The following is a 23,475-nucleotide window of genomic DNA, read 5'->3' as shown; positions in this document are numbered from 1 at the left end:
TGCATGAGCGACTCAACGAAAGTGGGCGTGATGTTCGTTCAGTTTGTCATTTGAGTCAGTCTCAATCACAACAAGGAAAGGAACCATGCAAAATGACTCATGATAATAATAATAAAAATGACATGAGCAGGGTATCGAAACTCTTAACTTATATAGCAGATTATTGTTGTTTTATAGCTTGATAGCTGTAGATCTGAAGGAAAGGAAAATGAGATTTGTTTTAGTCATGAGCAACTCAGTGATATTTAACAAATAACAGTTTAATGACTCACAAAGAAAATTGCTTTTCATCATCTACTGTAATGAATCAGCTAACAATATTTACAAGCTCCTTTTTTTAATAAGTAGGATTGTGATCTGATAAAATGATGTACACTGTTGTTGCTTTTTTCAAAGTGTTGCTCATTTGGAAAGATGAGGAATCAGTTTGTACTGCTCATGTAAATAAAAAAAACCAAACAAACAGATTAACTGGTCCTTATGATGTTCTCGTTTATAGCTAATATGAAGCTCGTCGCTATGTTTAGAATTAGAAAAACTAGGGAAAGTTTTGAGTTTATTAGATTCGGCAAGTATGCATCGAAAGTTGAACTGGTTGATAAAACACAATCCCAGATATAAAGTGATAGTAAAGAAACATATAATATCCATTTGAAATAAATGCCATTGTTCTGTAGTTTCCATTTCTTAAAGAATGCTAAAATAATACACCGCAACTACACTGTTTCCTACACTGATAAAAGTGAATGTTTTTCAAATATTGATTTTGTGCAAGCAAAACAGGGCTATTATTAAAATAAAAATTCTATCACTGTAAAATCTACTTGATCTCAAAAAAAAAAAAAAACGAAAACTCGTATAGATATGCGACAAATTGTCTTTTGCATGTTCATGCTTTCACGATGGGTAAAATTATGATTATGGCGCAAATGCTTATTAAATGTACGTGAAAACTGCGTATCATATGCACAGCAACAAACTGAATGTTATATGCATGTGTTTAATAAGCACGCCACACGTGGTTGTCTTTTGCTTATCAATACCACAAGTAATTGCCTCAATGTAGTTATTTCTGTTACTAGCTTGTATTGTAGCCAACTATTTCAAAAGAGCCCTTTTGGCAGTAGTTTAACAGTGAGAAACATATAGCATGGAATGAAAAAAAAAGTTTCAAAGTAGTTCCCCAACACTGGTGAACACACAGAAGTAATAGGCACTGACACCACCTGGAATGAAGACATCTCAAAGATCTAATAGTGCACACCGGGCTACTGCAGAGGGTTTAGGCAATGACAGGAAACGCTGCCGAAATGCATTATGTTGCAAGGTCTCCTTCTGGATGCCGAAACAAAACACACACACACTTACACACACACACACACACACACACACACACACACACACACAGTATTCTCTTTCTGTGTGCCAGCTGCCTGCTCTGCACCCTGGCCTAGTTTCACACCATCTATTTTTAGAAAATCAGTGTCTTTCTCACAACCCACCATATGACTGTGCTAATGTCCTTCCATATGACGTCAAGAATTCATGAAGCAGACATCACTGAGCAGGCCTCAAAGGGGCATGCGGAAGGTGGTCTCTGGATTATTATTGATTAAAGAGAGCTTTGAGTGCTTTCTGACGTCTGCACTACGACATCTGGATGCTCCCTGCAGACTGGAGACCACTCATACATGCAGAGGAGGATTATGTTTCTATATGAGTTAGCTATCACGAGGGATTTGTATAAATGACATAAGCATTACAAACAGATATGCGTCTCAGGCATCTCGACACGCTGACGCATATCATTACTTGCTAATCTTTCACAAGTGTTAACATAAATGTAGACTTTTTTTTTTTTTTTAACATTAGAACGATGTCCTAACATAGGTTTAGTACACTCAAATAGGTGCTTTTTCAATTTTGGAAGCACAGAGTGCATATACACAGCACACTGCTTTGTGTCATTTTGAGATAATTAAGTATAAAAACGGCTGTGGAATATTACCAAAATGGCTGCTGCTCTTCCTGTTTTCAAGGTTAGGATGTCCTCAAATCATTAGCATTCAGGAGTCAACAAAATGACAACATTTTTATAAATAGAAGCAACATTAAATAAATATATATTTTGTGACAGAGTGGATATGTTATGCTTTATAAATCCTGTCAAGCATAAAAAAACAAGGAATTGTGAATGCTACATGAGAAAAGAACTTGCCAACTTGGCTCCTCTGAAGACCCAAATAATGTCATATCCTCTTCCTTGTGTCATTTAACATAACAAAAACATGACAGTATTGAGGTACAGCAAATAAGGGGTGTTTAAAGAGAAATCAAAACGCACATAGATAGAAATGACTTAATTCAACATATACATTAGATAAACTTTTTTTAGTTAGCTGTTTATTTCAAATGAAGGATTGTTATAGAAGTATAAATAATCTGGTAGGATTGAAAAAATATATATACTGAGTATTTTAACATTAAATTTATGTATTTAATTTTATTTTATTTTTAAGTATACAATTAATTTACCCGAATGTGCGTAAATGATAAAATAATTACAATTTTGGGGTGAATTATCCTTTTCATTAAATCAATCATCATTAATTTAATTAAAACTCATTTCTGAGCAAAAATGTACTTGGCAAGCTTAATTAAAGGGAAATCAAAAGCCACATGGATAAAATTATTTAATTCACAATATACATTTAATAAACTAGCTGTTTAATTCAAATTAAAGTTTGTTATAAAATTATAAATACAGTGCATATCATTTAACATTCTATTTTAAGTATACAACATTTTTATTGATTATTAGAAATATTGGAATGAATATTTTTCATGTAAAAAATAAAAACAATGTATTTTTTGAATACAAGTCATATTTTTTATACTATAAAATTTACTTAAGTATTTGGAATATTTAAAAATATTTGTTTAAATGCATTTTTTTCTCTTGCATGTAATTGTCCATATAAAAGCCCATAAGCACGGCAGTGATAAGTCTAACGAGTTTATAATATAACTTATATTATTTAAATATAAATATGTAATTATTTCAATATTTTTGTATTTAGTGCATTCCATTAAATGACTCCAATGGTACTCACCTAAAATAATATTTTGGGCCCAACCCTCAAGACACCATGTTTAGTCATTAATCAATTAGCGCTTGTTAATTCTGTCCAGTGGGTTTTTTCCCAGCTGGAACTGAAAAGCCCCATACTAGATGATGTTTCCATAGCAGCCATATTCACAGCAACAAATCAACACTCCAATCTCATGTCATCACATTACATGTCAAGTATATCACCGTCTAGAGTATGCGAGTACATATTCTAAGAAATAAATAAGGCTGTGCTCTCGGTTTAATTTCCTGGAAGGCTATTAGTATCTCAGAAAGCAGTCAACGGGCCTTGTGTCGGAGTTTCCTGCCCAGATCAATCAAACCAGCGGCTGTGTGATTGCCTCATACACTCTGGAGGGTGATTCAAGTTTGGGTCTGTATCGCAGTCAACCCTGCGTGGGAAATTGAAGCACTTTTGGATGTCCTTCCAATCAAACAAGCTTTGATTTCAATGGTAATATCTGCCTGAATTCTTTTTAAAAATGCTTGAATGCCTGCGGTCCCTTAGAGCGGAAGATGATTTCTATTCACTGTCGGAAACCCTCACACCGTGTCCTAACTAGACGCGACGCGGCGCCGCAACACTCGATAAAAGGTATGTTTTCCATGTTAATCAGAGTTTTTGTCCTAACTAGCCATGGCAGCGACATGTGACGTTTTTTATTTAACGGCATACAAACTATATGACAGTAGATTATCTCAGTTGATTATGTGCTCTTTTTAAAGTTAACATGCCCAGTATGAGTTTAAATATCATATTGCGTGACCTTATAGCCGTACTGAAAGCAACAATAGTTTACCGCAGATCTTGAAAATCAATTAAAGCAAAGATGTCTGTTAAAACTGTGAACTACCAGTCATTCATCGTGTTCATTTAATGATGCTAAAAAGCTTTAATATTTATGAATTAGATAATAAACGTACCCATTTTGTTGTGAGAGCGCTGCGCTTCCACAGAGAGCCCGCCCATGCTTGTTTCTGATTGGACGTCGCGTCATGTCTAGTATGGACACCCTAATTGCTTGTCGCCGGAATCCTTTTGCGTCGCTTGTAGTTAGGACACAGTGTTAAGAAATATTACAGTTCATTTTATGTTCATTTTTGCTTCGTCTTTCAAAAAAGAGGAAGGACAAATCACTTACATAAATATTAAATGGGTTGCTATCAGTAAACTAAATGGATAGCTGCTGGCCCCCAATGACTTCCATAGTATTTTTTTTAATTTTCCATTTAATAGTCAATGGTTTAGTTACCCACATAATTTAAAATATCTTTTTTATGTTCAACAGAAGGAGGAAACTCATACAACCTAATTTTCATTTTGGTCTGAAGTTTCATAAAGACTCTTTTATTAAAACAATCGTCACTATTTTTTTTTCATTCAGCTCATATTTGAGCAAAAAATCTCAACAAGAAAACTTATTCAAATATTCAAAATAATATTATATTGGTGCATATAAATACAGCAGACTTGTTAAATATTTTACAATTTAACTTCAATGATTGTTTGGTTGAAAGGAAGAAAAAAATGTCAAGCCTCTTTAGATGAAACTTAACTATTGGGAAATATATGAAATATCATTAAAGAGCATAAAAAAGTGTCAAGACTAACACTGCTGTGTAGTATGATGAAAATTGCTACTTACATTTGCTTTCTGATCACGCTGCAAAATGAACATATTGTACGGTATTACAGAACACATTTAAATTTAGAGTCATAGTTATGGGAATAAACACTGTAATGAACACTGATGGAAAGCCATTCTCAATAGCTGCTACCAACAATAATGAAAACAGACATAAAAGCATAAAGCTGTCTGAGACTGCTTTATTCCTGTGCAGCAGACACATTTGTTTATTATAGATTTAAGAAGTCTGGCATTAGATTCTGGATGAAAAAGAACTGAAAACACAGTGTGTATGGTGAACAGAGAACATACTTTTATCTTTCAGGTAAAGGGACTCTGTCAAAGAATTACATGAACATAAAGGTTTTAAAGAAAGTGTGTTAAAAAAAAAAAAAGCATTGTGCGTTTTAAAATAAATTATCTAGTTCACAGAATTTTAGAAATTAATTATTTTCTCAATAGATTTGTTAATAATTAATAATTTGTCAGTCAATTTGTGTTTTATGTAGCAGTTTATAAAGACAAAATAATAGAAAACTTTTTCTAAATAATATATAACTGTATTATATATATATATATATATATATATATATATATATATATATATATATATATATATATATATATATATATATATATATATAATTTTATAATATAAAAGATATCAGTATCAGCATACGGTTTTTGCAAAACTATGTGTTGACCACTGGTGCTCATGACAAAAAAAAAATGTTTATTTAAATGTCAAATATGTCTGTTGGGTGCAGCAATACAGCGTGACCCCTCTGTCTGCAAACATTAATCCTTTTTTACAGTACGGATCCCTTTTGCTCAATCACTCTAATCAGACACGGACAGAGGAGGATAATAACCTATTGGGTGGAGTGAGCTTATCACTTTGATACACATGCTATGACAACTGCTGCTGCCCGAGCCCCTCTGGTTTCCAGCCATGTGGATTAACCCCCAGCCAACCTGGCAACCCACTTGTTCATACAATCTAAAGCATTTTACAGCCCATGGGGAGGTGAGACACATACAAGAGGACAAACCCGCAATGCATTTGTCTACCATTCTTTTATATAATGATAATCGGAGTAAAATTCATTATTAAACTGATTTCCCCTGCACCTTAATTCCAATTATAGTTTATTCTGGGTTCTTTTTTTCATACAAGGATGGCGGCATTAAAGACTATTAGTCAATATGGGAAAAAAATGTATTCGATGAATTATTGAAATTCTAGAATTCAATAATAATTCACATTTAATTACTATTACTATTATTTGTATGGCATCTGCTCTTCAATTATCACAATAAGCTTTGTGATTTTTTCAGTTTTAGTTCAAGTGGCAGCGCAAAATAAATTCAGAATGTACTGTATGTTTAAAGAAACAGTATAACTTACTGGAATGTATCACGTCTCAATTAGGGTTTCAACTAGAAAGACAATAAAGCATCAATAAAACAGCTTGTAAAAAATATGGGATGCAATGTTTAATTTACTCCATTTAAATCATTCAGTGTCTATAAACTTGAGCACTAGAGAAAAGCATTTTGATAAATAATAAACTATAGTCTGTATTTATTACATGTACGTGTTGCCATCATTTAATTATATTTGAACAAATCTGTCATGAAAACTTTTATGTGAGTATCAGTTAACACTTAATAACTTATTGTTAAATAAACTCTTAGTGACTCTTAGCTCTTAGTGAAAACATTTCCAAAATATATATATATATATATTTATAATATGCATATATATTATATATTTATAATATGCATATATATATATATATATATATATATATATATATATATATATATATATATATATATATATATATATATATATATATATATGCAGCTCTAGACATGGCATTTTTATTCATTCTGTTGTCTACCGTAATACAAGTATGGCCCCGGCCCTAACAATTAGCACCCAGGTTTGGCCTTAACACGTTTTTTGCACTGTATGGCAATCATCTGATCCCACCGGTCCGAGGGCTGATGGAATTTCCTTCCCCCTACATTTGCAGAGGAGCTCAATTGAATAAGCACTGCAAAACGAGTCATTACTTTTCATTAGCCTGGCATTAATTCTGTAAGGCCCATATATGCATTCACATCCGAATTGACAGTGCTGTTTCAAATATCCGATTATTTCTAATGGTTAATATTAATCATGCTGGGAACACAGCTAATTGTGGAGGGTCTGGCTCGGCGGCACCACCCAAAGCCATGACGTTCAATTGACGATAAGTTAGAGATGCACGATTAACCAAAAAAGATCTCAATTCATATATAATTGCAATCCCTTTTTTTAAACGACGAGATTCACTTCTGCGTATTTCTACACTATTTCTATTAACAAAACGCTTTTCTCCCCTTCATTGGCCACGTTCCGCTATCACTCATGTAACATCTAATGGCCCTTTTGAGTTAGCGATGCACCAAATGTCCGGCAAGCGAAATTGTTTGATCGCAAATAGCAAAAAAAAAAAAAAAAAAAAAAAGCTCTTACGGTTATACACTTCGGAATAATCAAAAAAGAAACAATAAATCATGCTTAATGGCATGATGTTATCGAACACAGATGCGCACTAATGCAGCAAACATGTCTGAAGCGTAAAGCATTTAACCCTATTAAACAGACGGGAACGTCCGTGATCCAGTTTGCGTGTCTCTGTTTAAAAGCCAATAGAATCCGAACCCAATACGGCAGTGCACAAATTCTTTTTGCATACAAAACGAGAGAAAAGTGAAGTTAACATTCAGGTGCAGCCTACAGCTTGCTCCCGTTGCATTGTTTTCACCCTGTAAGGAGTCGGCACAAATTGTATAAAATGCATTTTCAGAGAAAAACACTAAAACAAACACTGCACTTTGTTCTATAGATCTGAGGTCGCTAGTGACTGCGACTACTCTGATGTAATCATATTTTATGCACAATGATCACAAGGTTTGGCGCATACGCTGATGTCACAAGGGTCTAAAATAAAGAAAAAGGACTTACATTATATTGAATGTATTGTTTGGGGTTTTTTGTACTTAAGTGCAATAAATTTTGGTTTAAAAAAATCGTGATTCACATTTTAGCAAGAATCGTGCGGCCCTACAATGAGTACACAAAGTGCCAGCCATCATTTATAAAAGGCTGTTTTTTTGTATACTCATTTTTTCAAGAGGAAGAACAAAGATAACCGACAGAACTTTTATCCAAGGATGAATCGTGACAAAGCATAATGGTTTGATGCTATCCGTGTTTCTTCAACTTTATCAAACGCGAATACACAGATAAATTCCCACCGACAGTGCAGCTGCAGTCTTACATCCAGTTCAATTCACACTCAACTCAACACATGCTTGGTAATTCATGATGGCAAAACTAATTATAGGATGTCTTGAGTGAAAGCCAAAGTCACCGATACTTTATAGCGACTCAATTAATGAATTCTATTAACAAAATGTTCAATAATGATCACAACAAACAATATTAACAATTTTCAGTGTTATAAGAAATTTTAACATACCATTTAACGGTAAATTATTCAACGTTTTAAAGATGTTATGCAACATCTTGAATAAACACTGTACTTAAGAATGAAAGCTAAATTTAGGTAAATTATTTTCTATAAAGCAAAACTACACCCCCAACCCGTCCAGGCGGTGAGATATTTTGAAATAATTTTTTTTCCTGTCATGGCAACGCTTAATTTTTAGTAACAATTATTTCAGTCTTCAGCATCACAAGTCACTATCATATGAATATTAGCAATGCATATTACTAAAAATTACTTTTTAAAATATTTACGGTAAGAAATGCACTAAATATCTTCATGGAACATGATCTTGACTTAATATCCTAATGATTAAAGAAAAATAAAATAAAAATCTATCATTTTTGACTATTGCTACAAATATACCCAAGTGACTTAAGACTGATTTTGTGGTCCAGGGTCACAGGTTTTCAATGTAGAAAAACCGATCCTCATATTTTTTGTGAAAATGAAGATACATTAGAGCAGCATTACTTTTGAAACTGTTTTGATTGTCACTTTTGATCAATTTAATTTAAGTCCTTGCTGAATAAAATTATGAAAGAAATACTGACCCCAAACTGTATACCAGCTGTATAATTGCAATTATTTTGAACATTTTTCAAATATATATAAAAAAATGATTTTATGAGGCATGAGACAAAACATATTTTAGAGGGCCGTTCACTTTGCCACATTCTTATTGGAAGGATATTTTTTTTAATCAGCAGCAATTTTAAACTATAACATGCACATTCAAACAAAAATGATGTCAATAATGCAAAATGCCTAGCTATGCTCTTTTAAAGAACAGCTTGGGCCTTTTTCTGCCCATTTATCACAGCATCAGCTCTGAGTCAACAGCTATGATCATAATAGGTCTTTCTTTCTACGCTGCAAGCATCTGTACAGCTGCTTTTTCATTTGAATCACCTTTGACCCTTTTGATTTCTAAGGCCTCATGCTGAATTTGATTAAAATGAACTTTATCACCCTCCTTTAAGTTCGTTTCGACTTTAATTGAAAAGTTTTTTAGCGTGAGGACCGGCTTTGCTGAGTCTGGGGACCAGCTCGGTTGACTTGAGTCTGCTTAGCGGCTTTCAGCTAAAAACTTTGGTTTGTTTGGCTTTTAAAATAGTAATGAATTAGTTCTAGATTGACGTCAGCGCGGTGGGTGACCTTTCAGGCTAGAATCAGCAATCTCCGTACGCTTCTGCGTATCCTAAGAAGGATTGCTTGCGCATTTTTGATTGTTCGCATCCTTTGATCTATTGGTCTGGAACAGGAAAGATGTCGTAATGATAAATGAGATTTTACATTATCTATTTAAAGCTGTCAAACTTGTCATGTAGCCCCAGGCTACCTGTGCTAAAGTATGATCTCATCTTTCTGTTCTTTCTGAAGAACAGAACGGTTTTGCCCCCTCTCCATTATACAAAACAAAGGATTTGGCTACATCTTTGTTTTTAAAAAGAAAAAAAAAAAAGTCTACAACATAACAAAATACTAAAACGACTACAAATATGTATGCCTATATCTCCGCTCTTTCATCATTCTTTTTTAAAGTTCTCCATTAATTCAAAGTGATTAAAACGAGCCACTAATGGATGCATATTTGGTTCAAAGTCTATCTCACAGCAGTGATTCTGATGCAAAGCTTGTTGTCATGATCGTAATTGCATCACCAGTGTAGCAGGCAACTACAAAACCTTTTGGGATATACATTCCGCTTCGAATTTGTTTTCATCATCTTAAAGTGAACCAGCCTTATTAAATACAGGGAATTAAAGGGCATGGTAATTCTACCAGCAGACAATACACAAGGCCATGGGTTCAGGCAGTCTTATTCTAGTCCAAAGCTCATATTGTATTATTAGCCATATAATAATTTCTCTGTGTAATTAGGACAGGCAATATTTCTGGCCTGCTTTTAAGGTAAAACATGACCGTGTGCCCTACAATTCAAAGCACAAAGGAAAACGTTGTGTGATGGGAACATAGACCATGACTCAGTATTAAACAAGTGACTTTTCCAATATTATATGCAGATTTGTAACTCCTTTCTATTCGAATATATTTAAAAATGTATTCCTCTTCTGGGAAAGCTGGATTTTCAGCAGCCCTAACTCATTTTTCAGCAATCATTCTAATATGCCGTTACTCTCGTGAATGTGCAGCGGAGAGCGACCCTTTCTCTGCCCATTCTCGCAGCTCCGCAACATCGCGGTTAAATCACTGGCTTTTTGAGTCTTGAAAGTGGTAGTTGCATTACCGTCTACACGTGGTATGAAATCTCTTGGCTTTCATAAAGAAATATGTTAATTTGTGATCTGAAAAGCCTTGTGGGTTTGAAAGGACAAATTGTTCATTTTGGGGTTAACTCCCTTTAACATAAATATATTGTTTGCCTGCGGTTTGTGCTCACGGTGACGTATGGAGGGTGATGTATAAAGCGCAAAACTATCTCTGATCAGCTCTGCGTGTCTCTCTCAGACGAAGCCCGTTTAGCAGAGCACAACGCATATCTGTGAGATCCATATTTCAATCACGTCTCAGGTTCTACGCCTCCAATCTCAACGTTCCACTTTACCAATATAGTACTTCTGGGCAATAGCAAGTACGCCTCCAAATGCTAAACAACCGGCACAATTTCCTCCTGCTGCACTGAGACAAATGCATTGATTTCTCATCACTGCTATCAAAGCTACCTCAAAACACAGGGAGTCTGGGCCTGTTTGAACACAACACCTGATCATGAGGGGGACAGTAATGAAATTTGGAAAAGCTGCTTACGGCTCACAGAGAAGCTAATCCGTTGATGCAGCATGCTGTCCACATGAAAAGTGATGATTAGATTATGGTTTGCATTCAATGCTAGTGAGAGTGGGGAAAAACTGGGCTTGCAAAAATATGTCATCCAAGAAATAATGGCTTGATGTAATTATATCCCTTCATGTATGCACAAACCCCAACCTTCCACTTCTGGTGGGATGCCATATGCTCTTGTCAAAGCAATTGCTGTTGTTGTCATTGCTGTATGTGGTATTAGCATTATTTGGCACAATACATAAACCAGTATGTAGAGTACGTACAATGTGGAGTTTTGTAATATAATGTGTTTGCTGGAGATTTTATTGATTGAAAGTTTTAAATATAAGAACACACACACACACACACATATATGTATATGTATACACAGACACACAATAATAAGCCTAAAATTTGCAGCATTAATCATTGACTCCAGCAGATATTGCCATATAACCTATAAATGTTGCATAAAATGTTTGTGATCTACAATTTGTTGACATATTACAAGCTGAAATCGATGCTGGAATAACACCGCAGCAGTTAACACACTTGAACGGGTTTTGCTAAACTTTGCAGGGCACTTTGAAAGTCTGCCTAAGGGGTAGAAACGGTTTATTGGTGGGAATATGATTCAGTAGAGGGAGATAATATGCATGTCCTTGATATCTGACTTTATTGCACTTTGCCTGATGTCAGTCCTGCCCCAACACCTGGCACCGCATCCTCCAAGCAGTCTTAAATCTGACTTAAAAGCTCTGGCTGCACAGGCAGATGGTGTGGGTGGTCCACTGAGGGCTATAGACTAAGATAAGCCTAGGGTGATTTTATTTCCCTGGCCATTTTTTCTGTTTCTTCCTTTTCTCTCTCTCTCTCTTTCTCACCCACTCATACATGCATACACACACACACATATGCACGATTTCCATTTTGCTCTGTTCGTACGTCTCATAACATTACTCTTACTCTTAAAATAGCAATGCTTTACTTGACACTTTTTTCCCACCTAAGGTGTGAAATAGGTAAATTGCGTGTTCACGGTGCAAAATAAGATAAAAGTTAATGACCTAAAAAAGTTTTAAGTGGAAACCTCTAAATTAAATTCAAGTCAAACTGTTATTTAATGTGATCATTAGATTATACAGAAGCATTTCTCAAGGTTTAGATAAGGTAGAAATAAATTCTTAATGTTACAATAATATAGTTTTTCAGTTCACTTCATCAACACACAACATATTAATTGCTAAAACAGATCTAAATTCGGGGTCATTTTTTTGTAATGTGACATAGATTAAACATTACGTCATTTGTTTATGAAACTCCAGTGTATTCTTTTAAAATACTATCTGATTTTGGCTATGTATAAAACCTAATATGTTTTGACACGAAAAATATAGTAAGCCTGTGCTTTGCATGACCTTCATTTATGTTGTCTATTAAAAGCTAACCCTTGCGATAGCCTATATTTCTAAATATTACTTCCTACTGTAAATAAATCATACGTTTTAACAGTGCAGTACTTACTGTTGTAAGGTTTTGGATATAATTGTTTTTGTAGTTATAATTTGGTATGTTTTTTTTTTTGATACTAGCAAAAGGTGAAAATGTCACCTCTACCAACCTGTCCCAACGTTTCCATATAGATCTTCATTAACATCTGTATGAGCACAAGCTGAATGACTCAGTGCCGTAGTCTGATTAATATCCTATAATATTCCTGTAGTTAAGACAAATTATGCTGCTGCAAGATGTTCATCATTCCCGAGCAAATCTTCGAAAACACCCTGTCATCTACAAACACGTGCGTTCTGATATAATTAAAAATGCAATTAAATCTAATCTACAAACTGCAGTCCAGTTCAAACATAAATAGTTCAAAGCAGGCAACACCTTCATGAAATCGAGTGTCAAAGATGCTGCCTTTTTTTTTTCCAGTGAATACAAAAAAAATAAAATAAAATAGGATTAAATGTAAAATAAAATACAATTTTCTGTAATGTGCCTTTGACTGAAAGTGACAGTGAACAGCAGCGGTCCATCTTGCAGCCCTTGCCTTTAACTACGATCAGCTCCAGCGGTTCTGGCTTACAAGATCATCAGTCTCCTGAGATGTCTCATATTGCAGGAAGATGGCAGCGCATACAGATGCCATCTGCCCAGACATCCAGATGATGCACTGTAAGTAGTGATGACAATGTCATTCTTGCAGAATTGGCGGTTTTATGCCTTTCATTACTTTACACATTTCGCATGTAAATCTTAAGTTACACACACAACGCTCCATCAGCTGCCACAGTCCTGTGCAATTATGACTCTCTGTGTGTGTGTGTGTGTGTGTGTGTGTGTGTGTGTGTATGCCAGCAAATCACACACTGCATGGTGGTTACATAACAAACCCAGTCTATTTTAAGCACATCAAATAATAGCGGAAAGGTAATACTATAACCGTGGTCCTCATTTATCCATGTGAATGAGCACATAGGGGATGCCTAAAGAGTGCTGTATTCAATTTTTAAAGCCGACATACAGCACATATGGAAAGCCGCAACTCATTTGATTTTAATTTTGCGAAGAAAAAAAAAACATATTAGCTCTTTTTGCAAACCAAAAAAGATGATGTAAATAGTTATACAGTCTCATTAGAGCACAATAATGCATTTCTCAGCTATTTTTAGAGGTAATAATGTGACTGCGTAAATGCCGGAGCCAAAAAAAAAAGAATGAAATCAACATACAAGGTATGCAAAACACTGTCATCCACAATGCAGAAAAGCACTAGAATCATCAGCTCCCTCGCAAATACGTACAGTAGGCATATTTCTGATTATTCCTCGAGCGTAAAAAACATGGAAACACTTGACAACACACCGCAAAATTACACCATTCATCTTCTATGACAAAATGGCCACTGGAGGAGAGGAAATGAGAAGAAATGTAAACATGAGAATAAACCCATCAGGTGGAAAATATACTTTGGTTCTGTTATTAATTAAAAGCTTCACCTGTTTTATAAAAAAATAGCTTGCCAAGTGTAACGTGTGGCTTAATTTTCTTGCAAGAGATAAAGCTCCAGGTAAAGAAATGTTGTGGGAATACAATAAATCTCTATGATTAAGCAACAAGCTCTAAAATATTAAATTATTAGTCTGATTCATTCTGAGGCAATTTTAGGCACCGACCTCGATTTATTTCACTCACATTTAAAACACTTGTGCATGTATCTGTTTGCATTTCTCTGGCCATTTAAATGGCGTGTGGCCCTTCATAAGCCATAAGCCTTCATAAGTGTTGACAGCTTTTTAAACAAATTCTAAAAACAATGTTTTCAATGCAATCATTTTGTTGCAGCATTACAGTGTAGGTTCAGACTAAACTGCACTAAAGTGTTAAAGAACTATACTGCATATCAAGCATGTCTAAAAATTATAATTAACCCCAGTATTACCCCATTTTACTCACCCTCAACTCATCCTAGGTCTGTATGAGACATTTTCAGTGGCCATTAATTCTAATATTTGGATTTGGAGCTCAAGAAATATTCCTTATCATCATCAGTGTTGAAAGCAGTTGTGCAGCTTAACATTTTTGGGGAAACCGGGATCTTTTCAGGATTCTTTAATGAATATAAAGTTTAAAAGGGCAGCATTTATTTAAAACTTTTGATAAACGTAATGCTTTATTTTGAAATAAAAATCTGTTTAATGCAATATATTTATTAAATATTTATATGGATTATACGACCCTAAACATTTTTAATTTCCCGCAAAATGCTGTTAAACCAAAGAATATCTTTATGTAATGATTCATTAATTCCTTATCATAAGCCAACTCACAATTATGACTGCATCCTCAATCAATACGGACTAAATCTGGCCTAGTTTTGCAACAAATACAAGATTGTATTTTTTTTTTTTTTTTTTTTTTAATCATGGAAACCTAGAAATTGTCACCTTGGAACAAAGTCAAATCTCTCACAGTCAAATCCTATATGGAACTCTGCCAAGAGAGAGTACGAAACTAAACCGGCATTTCTTACACATTGTGAGAAACTGTGAGTCACTCATTATTTACACATGAGCTCACTATGTTTGCACAGGTAATATTAGTCAGCACAGTCGCAGACAAGTAATGTATACTCAAATGTTCCTTTATATCTGCACTAGCTCCCTCATCATAAAAAAATTCATCCGAGACCTTAATTTAAGGTGTAGCAGTTTACAATTAATGCTGACCTGAGAAAGGTTACGGGCTGCCAGAAGTAGCGCACATGATTAAAGACTGGATCTGGTATTTACAGGACAGAGGGGTAAACCCCTTGATTTTCTTCCTCCAAGGACATATAGTCTTTCTCTAGCAATTCAATTTACCCAAATTGAAGTCATTCTCTTTTTTTTTTTAGCTTTGCCCTCTAGAGTAATGAAGCAGATAAAATGGAAAAGCAGAAAGCATGAGTCTGTAGACGGAGAATGCCATTACATTGTTGTCTGCTGACATTCTGTCCTAGAACTCCACCTAAGTACTTTCATTAGAGCGCTGCTTAATGTAATAGTGCCATAAACTACTCAAAAGTTAAAAGTGTCAATTAGAGCACCTCTAGAACGGCTCCTCATGCCAAATTGGCCACAATGAGAGCAAGTGGAAGCCTCCAAAGAAAGCATTTTATTCGGAGCGCCATTCCTAGTAACACTATTGGCTGCGGTCACAGCATACACTGACAGGCCTAAGAAATACACCGCTCACTCAGGAGCTCAAACAGATTTACTGAAAAGCAAGTGGCCACTAGTCATTTTACCATTAATGCTCACCACTGGAACATTTTTTTCGGTTCGATCTGCTGCTGATACAGAATGTCGGCAGAGGTTTTTTACTTAGTTGTCCCGGTCATTCCTGTCTCATGGTCATATGTTACTATATCAAACAGGAATATAAAAATATTTGGTTTAGTTAAAATATGCACATACATTAACTTGGCATTTAAAAGAGTAGCTCACTCAAAAATGAAAATGACCCAATTTTTTACTCACCTCCAAGCCATCCAAGCTTACCAAGGATAAATAAATAAATTAAAAACCCAACTCTGATTGTGTTAGTCTGAAAGAAGAAAGTCGTGTACACCTAGGATGGCTTGGGGATGAGTAGAATATGGGGTAACTTTCATTTTTGAGTGAATCATTCCTTTAACATTATAAATCTTTACTTTCACTTTTCATCTTGCTGATCCCTAAACGTCTGAACAGCGTATATAATTTAATTTATTTGTTTGCTGTTGAAAGGTTAGCTGTTTTTTTTTTGCTGTTCAAAAGTTACTATGGCAAGAGTATGACAATATAAAAAAAAATAGGAGAACAAGATGGGAAAGGAAAAAAAGAGCCATAGAAGTAAAAGAACATTCTTTTTTGCGAGCGGGCCTTTAGGCGGTCTTCACTACAGATTTATTTGTCTGGTAATTATGCTGTGCTATCTGTTTTTGCTTTCTTGTTTATTTCTTTGGTTGTCAAGAGAACTTTTTGTCAGGCTATGTCAGTGTTCTCCTAAAAAGGATAAACAGTGGGGGGAAGAATTAGGTAGCAAAATAAAACAACGGCACAATAATCTCGCATTAGAAAGTAGTCATTTTAACATCTATAAATAAAGCGATTAAAGCTTCTTGTGTTTTTACCTAATTGTGTTTGCTTTACCAAAGTGTGCTCTTATTGCACAGCCTTTAGTTGTTGTTTTGTGTCGGGCCCAACCAAGAAAACTACATTTGATATTTTCAAGCATCTCATTTAAATCAAGCTCTAAGCTAAAATCTTGCTGATTTTGAAGCACTCAGCGCAACTTGTTTAGAGCAGAACCTCAATGCAATGAAAGGAATAACATAATTACTAATTCAGACTAATGTGAAGTCTCTGTAGCGCACCGTTAATGCACACCAGTTAGAGACCGAGGGTCAACATAATTGTGCCCAGCTCTCATTCATTAATTCAAATTCACTTTAAATCGGATGCCATCTTCTCTGACCATCTGATCTCAGCCCATTCAGGCTGTTCGTGAAACTAAGCAGAGAAAAGAGAACACAGCGGTGCTGAAAATGGCAAGGGCGGCTCATTGAAATACAGCACTTTGCTCTCCTTTTCATATGCTAATTATCTGCAAAGGGCAGAGATGATGAGGGCAGTGTTTAAGAATAATGATGGAGAACATTTGCCCTCTTTGGACCACAACCAATCTGACGCCCTTCTGCTATTTTCATCACATGTACATTGTCTTAAAATGTCATCTCCAGCACATTACCGGTGCTGGGTAATTTGCTTAGCTTAGAAACCTGTCACATGGACACAGTGAGCAATGAGGGACAATGAAAAAGTGAGCTTCACCTTTGGGAGTAGTTACTTTGGAGCAGAAGCAGGTCGTATTTTTTTCCCACATTTCATTTTCTTTAGCTAAATCTATTGAACTGTTCTTAGAGTGCAAGTGCCGACAACACATAGCATCTCCTGATACTATGATACTATAGGCCTGGTAGTGCATGATGTTCATGATGTTCATGATGTGCAGAATCTATATAGTGTATGCGCTGACGTCACTATCCTGCCGGAAACATGCCCCCTCAATAAAACAAAAGATAATCTCATTTTGTAGATATAAAATAGGTTGATCTAAATCTGGATGATCACTTATATCAGTGTTATATATATATATTTTAGGGATCTATTCGCTTCTCTTTTCTATAGCTTTAGGCAGTCTATAAAAACATACCTCAGATTTATTGTCAATTCTATTGGTGTAGTCGGTCGCAAAGCTCGTTCTCATTTGAGATGTTTTGTGTGTTGTGTTGCAGCATTCATGCTAAAACCAATGCTGGCATTCAGTCTTTTTGCCACTCAGACAAAGTCCTTGTACACCGAGTCTGAAATGTTTGTGTGCGTTTTTTGCTTTTTCGCATTTGTAATCCTTTCCTATCAAAATGCTAGCTACGAATGCAAAATGCAGAAAATCAAACCTGATCTGAATTTTTTATGATGAACAAAAGTTTGGGGAATGTTACTGGCACAGCGCAAGATTGTATTTATTTTTTAACGTGTGAAAATTTCAGACAAGGATATTAGACTCCATCTGAAGGTGACATCACACGCATACCCTTTTATATTAACAGCTACGTCTTAAATTATAGGCATTTGGTTTTGATTTGAGTTTTTATCTAGATCAGTGAAGCTAATTTCTAAATTAGTTTCTTTTTCTTTGAACATTATTTATACATTTTTGAATGTGGTTGGATATAATGCCCCATGTACTTTTGACCCATGGCCCTCATCAAGTAAAAAATTCCCAAGCAGGTATCAACAGATAAACAGCAGCAACATTTAATAGTGATATTAAATGCAGCTAAAAATAATGAACACACAATGCATTTCGCAAAAGGTGCGGCAAATACAAATACTACACTTGCAAATTTGCAATAGTGCTATACACTACAGTCAAGATTACTTGATGTTTTTGCCATTAAGAAAAACGTTGTTTTATTAATGACAAAACTATGATTTCTAGTAATATCAAAGCTTAAGGAATGGATCACCGAAAAATCGAAATTTGCTAAAAAATTCACTCACCCCCAGGCCATCCAAGATGTAGAAGAATTATCCATATTATGTCTTGTTTGAATCAGGACAAAAATATACACAGATCAAAAATCATTTACTTGTGAAAACAGCCCAAAAATTTGTGAGTGGATTTTGATGTGACTTTTTCATCTGAGGTGGTTTAAAGTTAAAACCCTTTAATGATGGACTTGTTTCTTACAAAACTGAGTGGTATGTTGATACTTTTGATAATGAGGCTGTGAAGGTCCATAAAAAGTTGGGAAACACTGGTGTAGACTGCAGATTAGTGTTAATATTGGCAAACTGCACTCCAAGAAAATCGATCTTGAATCTATGAAGATATAAAAATCAATGGAGGTCAGCAAAATCCAGACAAGAGGCGAATCTTTTTTCTTTTTTATCTTATTCGCAAAACCAAGAAAATGAGTGCTAATGTTTCGCATTCATTTCTTCTTGCGATAAGCTTTTTAAAGCTTGAATGAAAAAAGTAAGAACATTGCAGCCTTGAAAACCTCAGAATGCTATACAATAACATGAGAATGCGATAAGAATACAGCGTTATGCATCTATAAGCACTTTTCTATGAAATCATTTGGAGAAAAGAACCACATAAAGCACACATCTCTGCCTAGGTAGTTTATCTTAATTCACTAGAGTTCACCATGAAGTTACATCTCAAGGTGCATTCATAATTCATAATTTTGGATCATTCACTTTGAACTCAGAAAACCCAATTACTTGTCAAAAGAAAACAATATGATTATAAAGATAACAGAGTGGCAAAAAAAAAAAAAAAAAAAAAACCTTTCTGGAGGAATAATTTATGAGGTGCATCACAAACACAAATCTGTGCGCACACACAATCAAAGTTACAGTATGTGCTGATGCAGGCACACAAGCTGTTTTTCATTATAGAGTGAAGGAGCAGCTGCAGTAAATGACTGCAAAGACTAGAAAGAGTGGCTGAAAGGACAGAATGACCGAAAAGAATAGCATATATTAATGAAACACACTGAACAGAAAGAGGGGTATGCTATTCATTAAGAACGAGAAAGAAATACTTGATTTAAAGATACATATTTAATAAAATTAGGAAACTTCTATATAATATCATATGATAAAATTTTTCAACAAACTATCTTTAATAAAGCTGAATCAGTTTAAAACACATTATACTGTAAATCAAAAGGTAAAATAATCCATTTGTTATATGAGAAAGATGTATTACATTAGAAAAATGCAAAAAGAAATTTTGGGAGCCCACTGTATTTTAATAACTCTGACAGCATTGCTTCATGGAGCCTTGTTCATGTAGGTAAGCTGATTTAATATTTGATCATGACCAGATCTGTCCAATCCCAAATACACAGATTACTTTTGATCCCACTAAGATGCTAAGAGAAGTATTATTGTTTGGCATAATCATATTTGTGCATCCATCATCATTGCTTAAAATCAAAAGAAAGACGAAATGCTGCAGCCTCCGTCTAACATCTTTTAAAAAATTTGTTTACAATCATTTTGTTGGCTTGATTGGTTTTCTTATGATGCCCTTGAGATTTCACCTAATTACGCAGAATGAATGGATTTCTGAATGAAATCCTCCACTGGGATCCAAACTGTTTTCTGCTGCACTAAATTCCAGTGCTTATGCAAGAAACAGAGAGGCAGACATCTTTGTTTTCCCTGAACGTTCATTTGAAATATATTAACATGAGACAGACAGGATGCAATGGCGCCTCCGTAAATCTGCAAGCATGGCCTTAAGTTAACCAGCTTCCAGCTTGTGAAATTTTAATTAAGAAGTGCGTCCCCGCACAAGTCGCGGTAACTCTCAAGGTAACCTGCGGCACAGGCCTGCCTGACTTTCACATCTAATGACTATCCTCATCCCAAAAAAGAAAAAGAACAAGCATTAAACAATTAATCTCCTCTCGAATTGAAAAATAGACATTTCTGATCGGTGACTTGAATGTCGGCTTTCCAAAACCGAACCGAAACATATCCAAATTTCTGAAGAAAGTGAAACCTTCTTGAAAATCAACTTAAACAGAGCGGTGAACCACAAAATGAAGCCTGCCCGCATTGCTTGCAGTAATGTGCACTACTTTATACTCATTAGCACTCATTAACACTTATTAACACTCATTCCCACAAAATCTACAGCTAATGGCTTGATAAACGTAAGCGGAGCGTCTGCGCTAATAGAAAAACTACAAGGGTCGATGCATGCGATTTTACGGATTTGCGTGTTGACAAATGTCGCTTAGATCTGCCCTGAAAGTTCACTGATGCAGCTGCAAAACTCACTTATTTCCATAAAAGTTTAATGACTTTAAACTACAAGCCATTTTCATTTAACATGAAACACAGTCTGTAAATGCAGTTGAAAAACTTTGTTATAAAAGGCAGCAAAAATCATTCCGAATCAATGAAGCACCATGGTTAAGTAAATAGCCCCCAATCCCTTTACACTCTTTTCATTTCCTTTGATTGATTTCCTGAAATAAATGAATAAAAAAAAGAAATCAAGAAATGAATACAAGCCTTACAAGCTGCGTTCATTACCTTAATACAATAATTCTGCCATGGTTCAAACCTCTTAAATGTGCCCTGTGCCAAAGGGGAACGCAGATGTGCAGAGATGTTTTTTTGCACTGGGCTCAGCAGGAAATGGTTCTGTTATAATGCTCGCCGTCCTCTGAGACCTTCACTGAAGCATTAACAATGTGAAGTCCAAGGTCTTGGTGAGGTTATTTCGTGCTGTTCTATTGGTTGTTGAAACATTCTTGGAGTCTTATGCACACGGGTTTGATCAAGGCACACGCATAGTTCAGCAAAGTACTTGTCAAAAATCATCTACACTTGACATTTCTGAAGAAAATGTGAGTGGTGCTTGCCTGTGCAAATCTTGCATCCTTAGAGCCGAGGAATTGTGGGCGGTTCCCTGAATGTTGCTATAGTTGCGAATGTCTGTGCTGAAAGGCTGTATTCAAAGTCTACACACTCAAAAAAATGTGCAAAACTGTCACCGCGGTGGAATGCTTTCAAAAGGTACTAATAAGAAAATTTTTTGGTTTCAAAATACTAATATGTACCATTTAGGGGAAAATAAGGTATAAAGGTGCACCTTTTGGCTTTGTACCTTAGAGTGCCACCTATATTCATTTGCAGCTCTATCCATCTATCTATCTATCTATTCATCCATCTATCCATCTATCAGCAAAAGTGATCTTATAATCTGAGGCATTTGAAAATTATAATTTTTTATTTTAGAATGATATTTTTATGATTTAATTTCAAGCGAGAAAAAAGCATTTGTAATCACTAAATATTTTTGGTTATAACTACAGTTCATTAGAATTTGTTCTAAATGGCTATGTTATACAATGTTTTAGAAACAAACAAATGAATAATGGTCACTGCCTGACTTGGCATTAAGGTAGCTTATGGGCACAGATGATATTTTGGACAGTATCTTCCTAATTTAACCCATCTGGTTCTCATCAACCCGATGGTAGATTGCTCCATGACCTCGATTGGATGTGTCAAATAAGAGAGATATCCAAAATATGCCATGTTGGGTGTATTCCAGATACTGTTAGAGAGGATTTTGACTATACTTCGCTGTAACACTTCATTATAACCTCAAACATCAGTCTCTGTCAATCAACATCTGCTAGAGGCTATACACTTCACAAGAGCTTTATACAAACCGGTAATGATGGAGAGCTGCTTCCAGAATCTAATAAATGCAATAAATAATAAATATACGATCGGAGCATAAAAATGCGACATTGTGCAATAGTGGTTTGCATATATTAGCGTTACGTAAGACATTATTCGAGACTGGTTAATATTTTAGGTATAAAATCACCTTTCCTATACAGTTTGCCGGAAGCCATCAGTAGTATTTCAGTGTCCAAAGTGTTAAATGACTGTTTAGATGTTGTTCTCGAGGGAAGACACAGTTCTTGTGACTGATAGCTTTGTTTTTATGGTTCTGTAGTGGCGCTTTGAGAGTCACTAATCTTGCCTTCCTGCTTTCAGGACTTTAGCTCACGCTGGTCCTCGAGAGAGAGAGGCTAAATCCATTGATTCTTTTCACCCCAGTTACTTCCAGCCTTTAAATATTCATTAACGTATGCATTTTACCCTATCTTAGCCAGTGTGCTTGCTATTATTACTATTTGCTTTTCCAGTTCAGTATTATTCTTGTCCACTATAACTCGGCCTTCATAAGCAACAATGATTTCATTCAAAACAGCAGTAGGTTGCAGTAATGCATTGCATGGTTAGTCATCCACCTATAAAAAACCCCACAAACCCACAGGTAGCAGAAAGCCAACTACACAAGACAAAAGTATATTAAAGAAGAGGGAAAGATGAAGAAGAAGAAGAAAAAAACTTTATAGTGTTGTGTGGGCTATGTAAGCCTATTGGCTCTCCACATGAGCATATCCGCACATCCGTCATGCTTGAGAACTTGAGTGGAAAGCCTGCTGAAACCTTACAAAATTAGCAGCAAGACAGCAAAGCATGGTGCAAAGTTTTGCTGCGTCACATCTAGTTAATAGAAAACTTTAGTGTATATTACAAGATGTGTGCACGATTGCACTAGACAAAAGTGTTGTAATATTTATGTGTGCCCCCAGTGAAATCTTTTCTCACTCGCAAATCTTTGTAAATGAGTGTCAGTGGATGTGTGGTTCCCAAATGATTGTTTTTCCAGTAATCAGAGCCAGAAGCAACCTGCCTTTACAAACACATTCTTACAGATTTTA

The 23,475-nt window shown here is 35.3% G+C and overlaps 1 protein-coding gene and 1 long non-coding RNA gene across 3 annotated transcripts in view; one reads left to right on the top strand and one right to left on the bottom strand.

Annotated features, from left to right (window-relative positions):
- The window catches only part of mdga2a (MAM domain containing glycosylphosphatidylinositol anchor 2a), a 115,101-nt gene that overhangs the window by 84,971 nt on the left and 6,655 nt on the right, over positions 1-23,475 (bottom strand). The window contains exon 1 of one of the 2 annotated variants that reach the window (XM_043263710.1): positions 4,055-4,327. The exons of the other annotated variant lie outside the window; for it this stretch is intronic. Within the exon in view, the coding sequence (XP_043119645.1) occupies positions 4,055-4,100 (46 nt within the window). The 5' untranslated portion in view covers positions 4,101-4,327. Of the gene's footprint in view, positions 1-4,054; positions 4,328-23,475 lie in introns of those variants that run through there. 2 annotated transcript variants of the gene reach the window in all.
- Positions 3,491-23,475, top strand: part of LOC122362297 — a 56,320-nt gene continuing 36,335 nt past the window's right edge. Inside the window, exon 1 of the long non-coding RNA XR_006253089.1 lies at positions 3,491-3,584. This is a non-coding gene — a long non-coding RNA (uncharacterized LOC122362297). The remainder of the gene's footprint in view (positions 3,585-23,475) is intronic.

Source organism: Puntigrus tetrazona, chromosome 17 (genome assembly GCF_018831695.1).
Source record: "Puntigrus tetrazona isolate hp1 chromosome 17, ASM1883169v1, whole genome shotgun sequence".
NCBI lineage: Eukaryota > Metazoa > Chordata > Actinopteri > Cypriniformes > Cyprinidae > Puntigrus > Puntigrus tetrazona.
The sequence above is the reverse complement of the archived record's forward strand: the minus strand, read 5'-3'. Positions and strand labels throughout refer to the sequence as shown.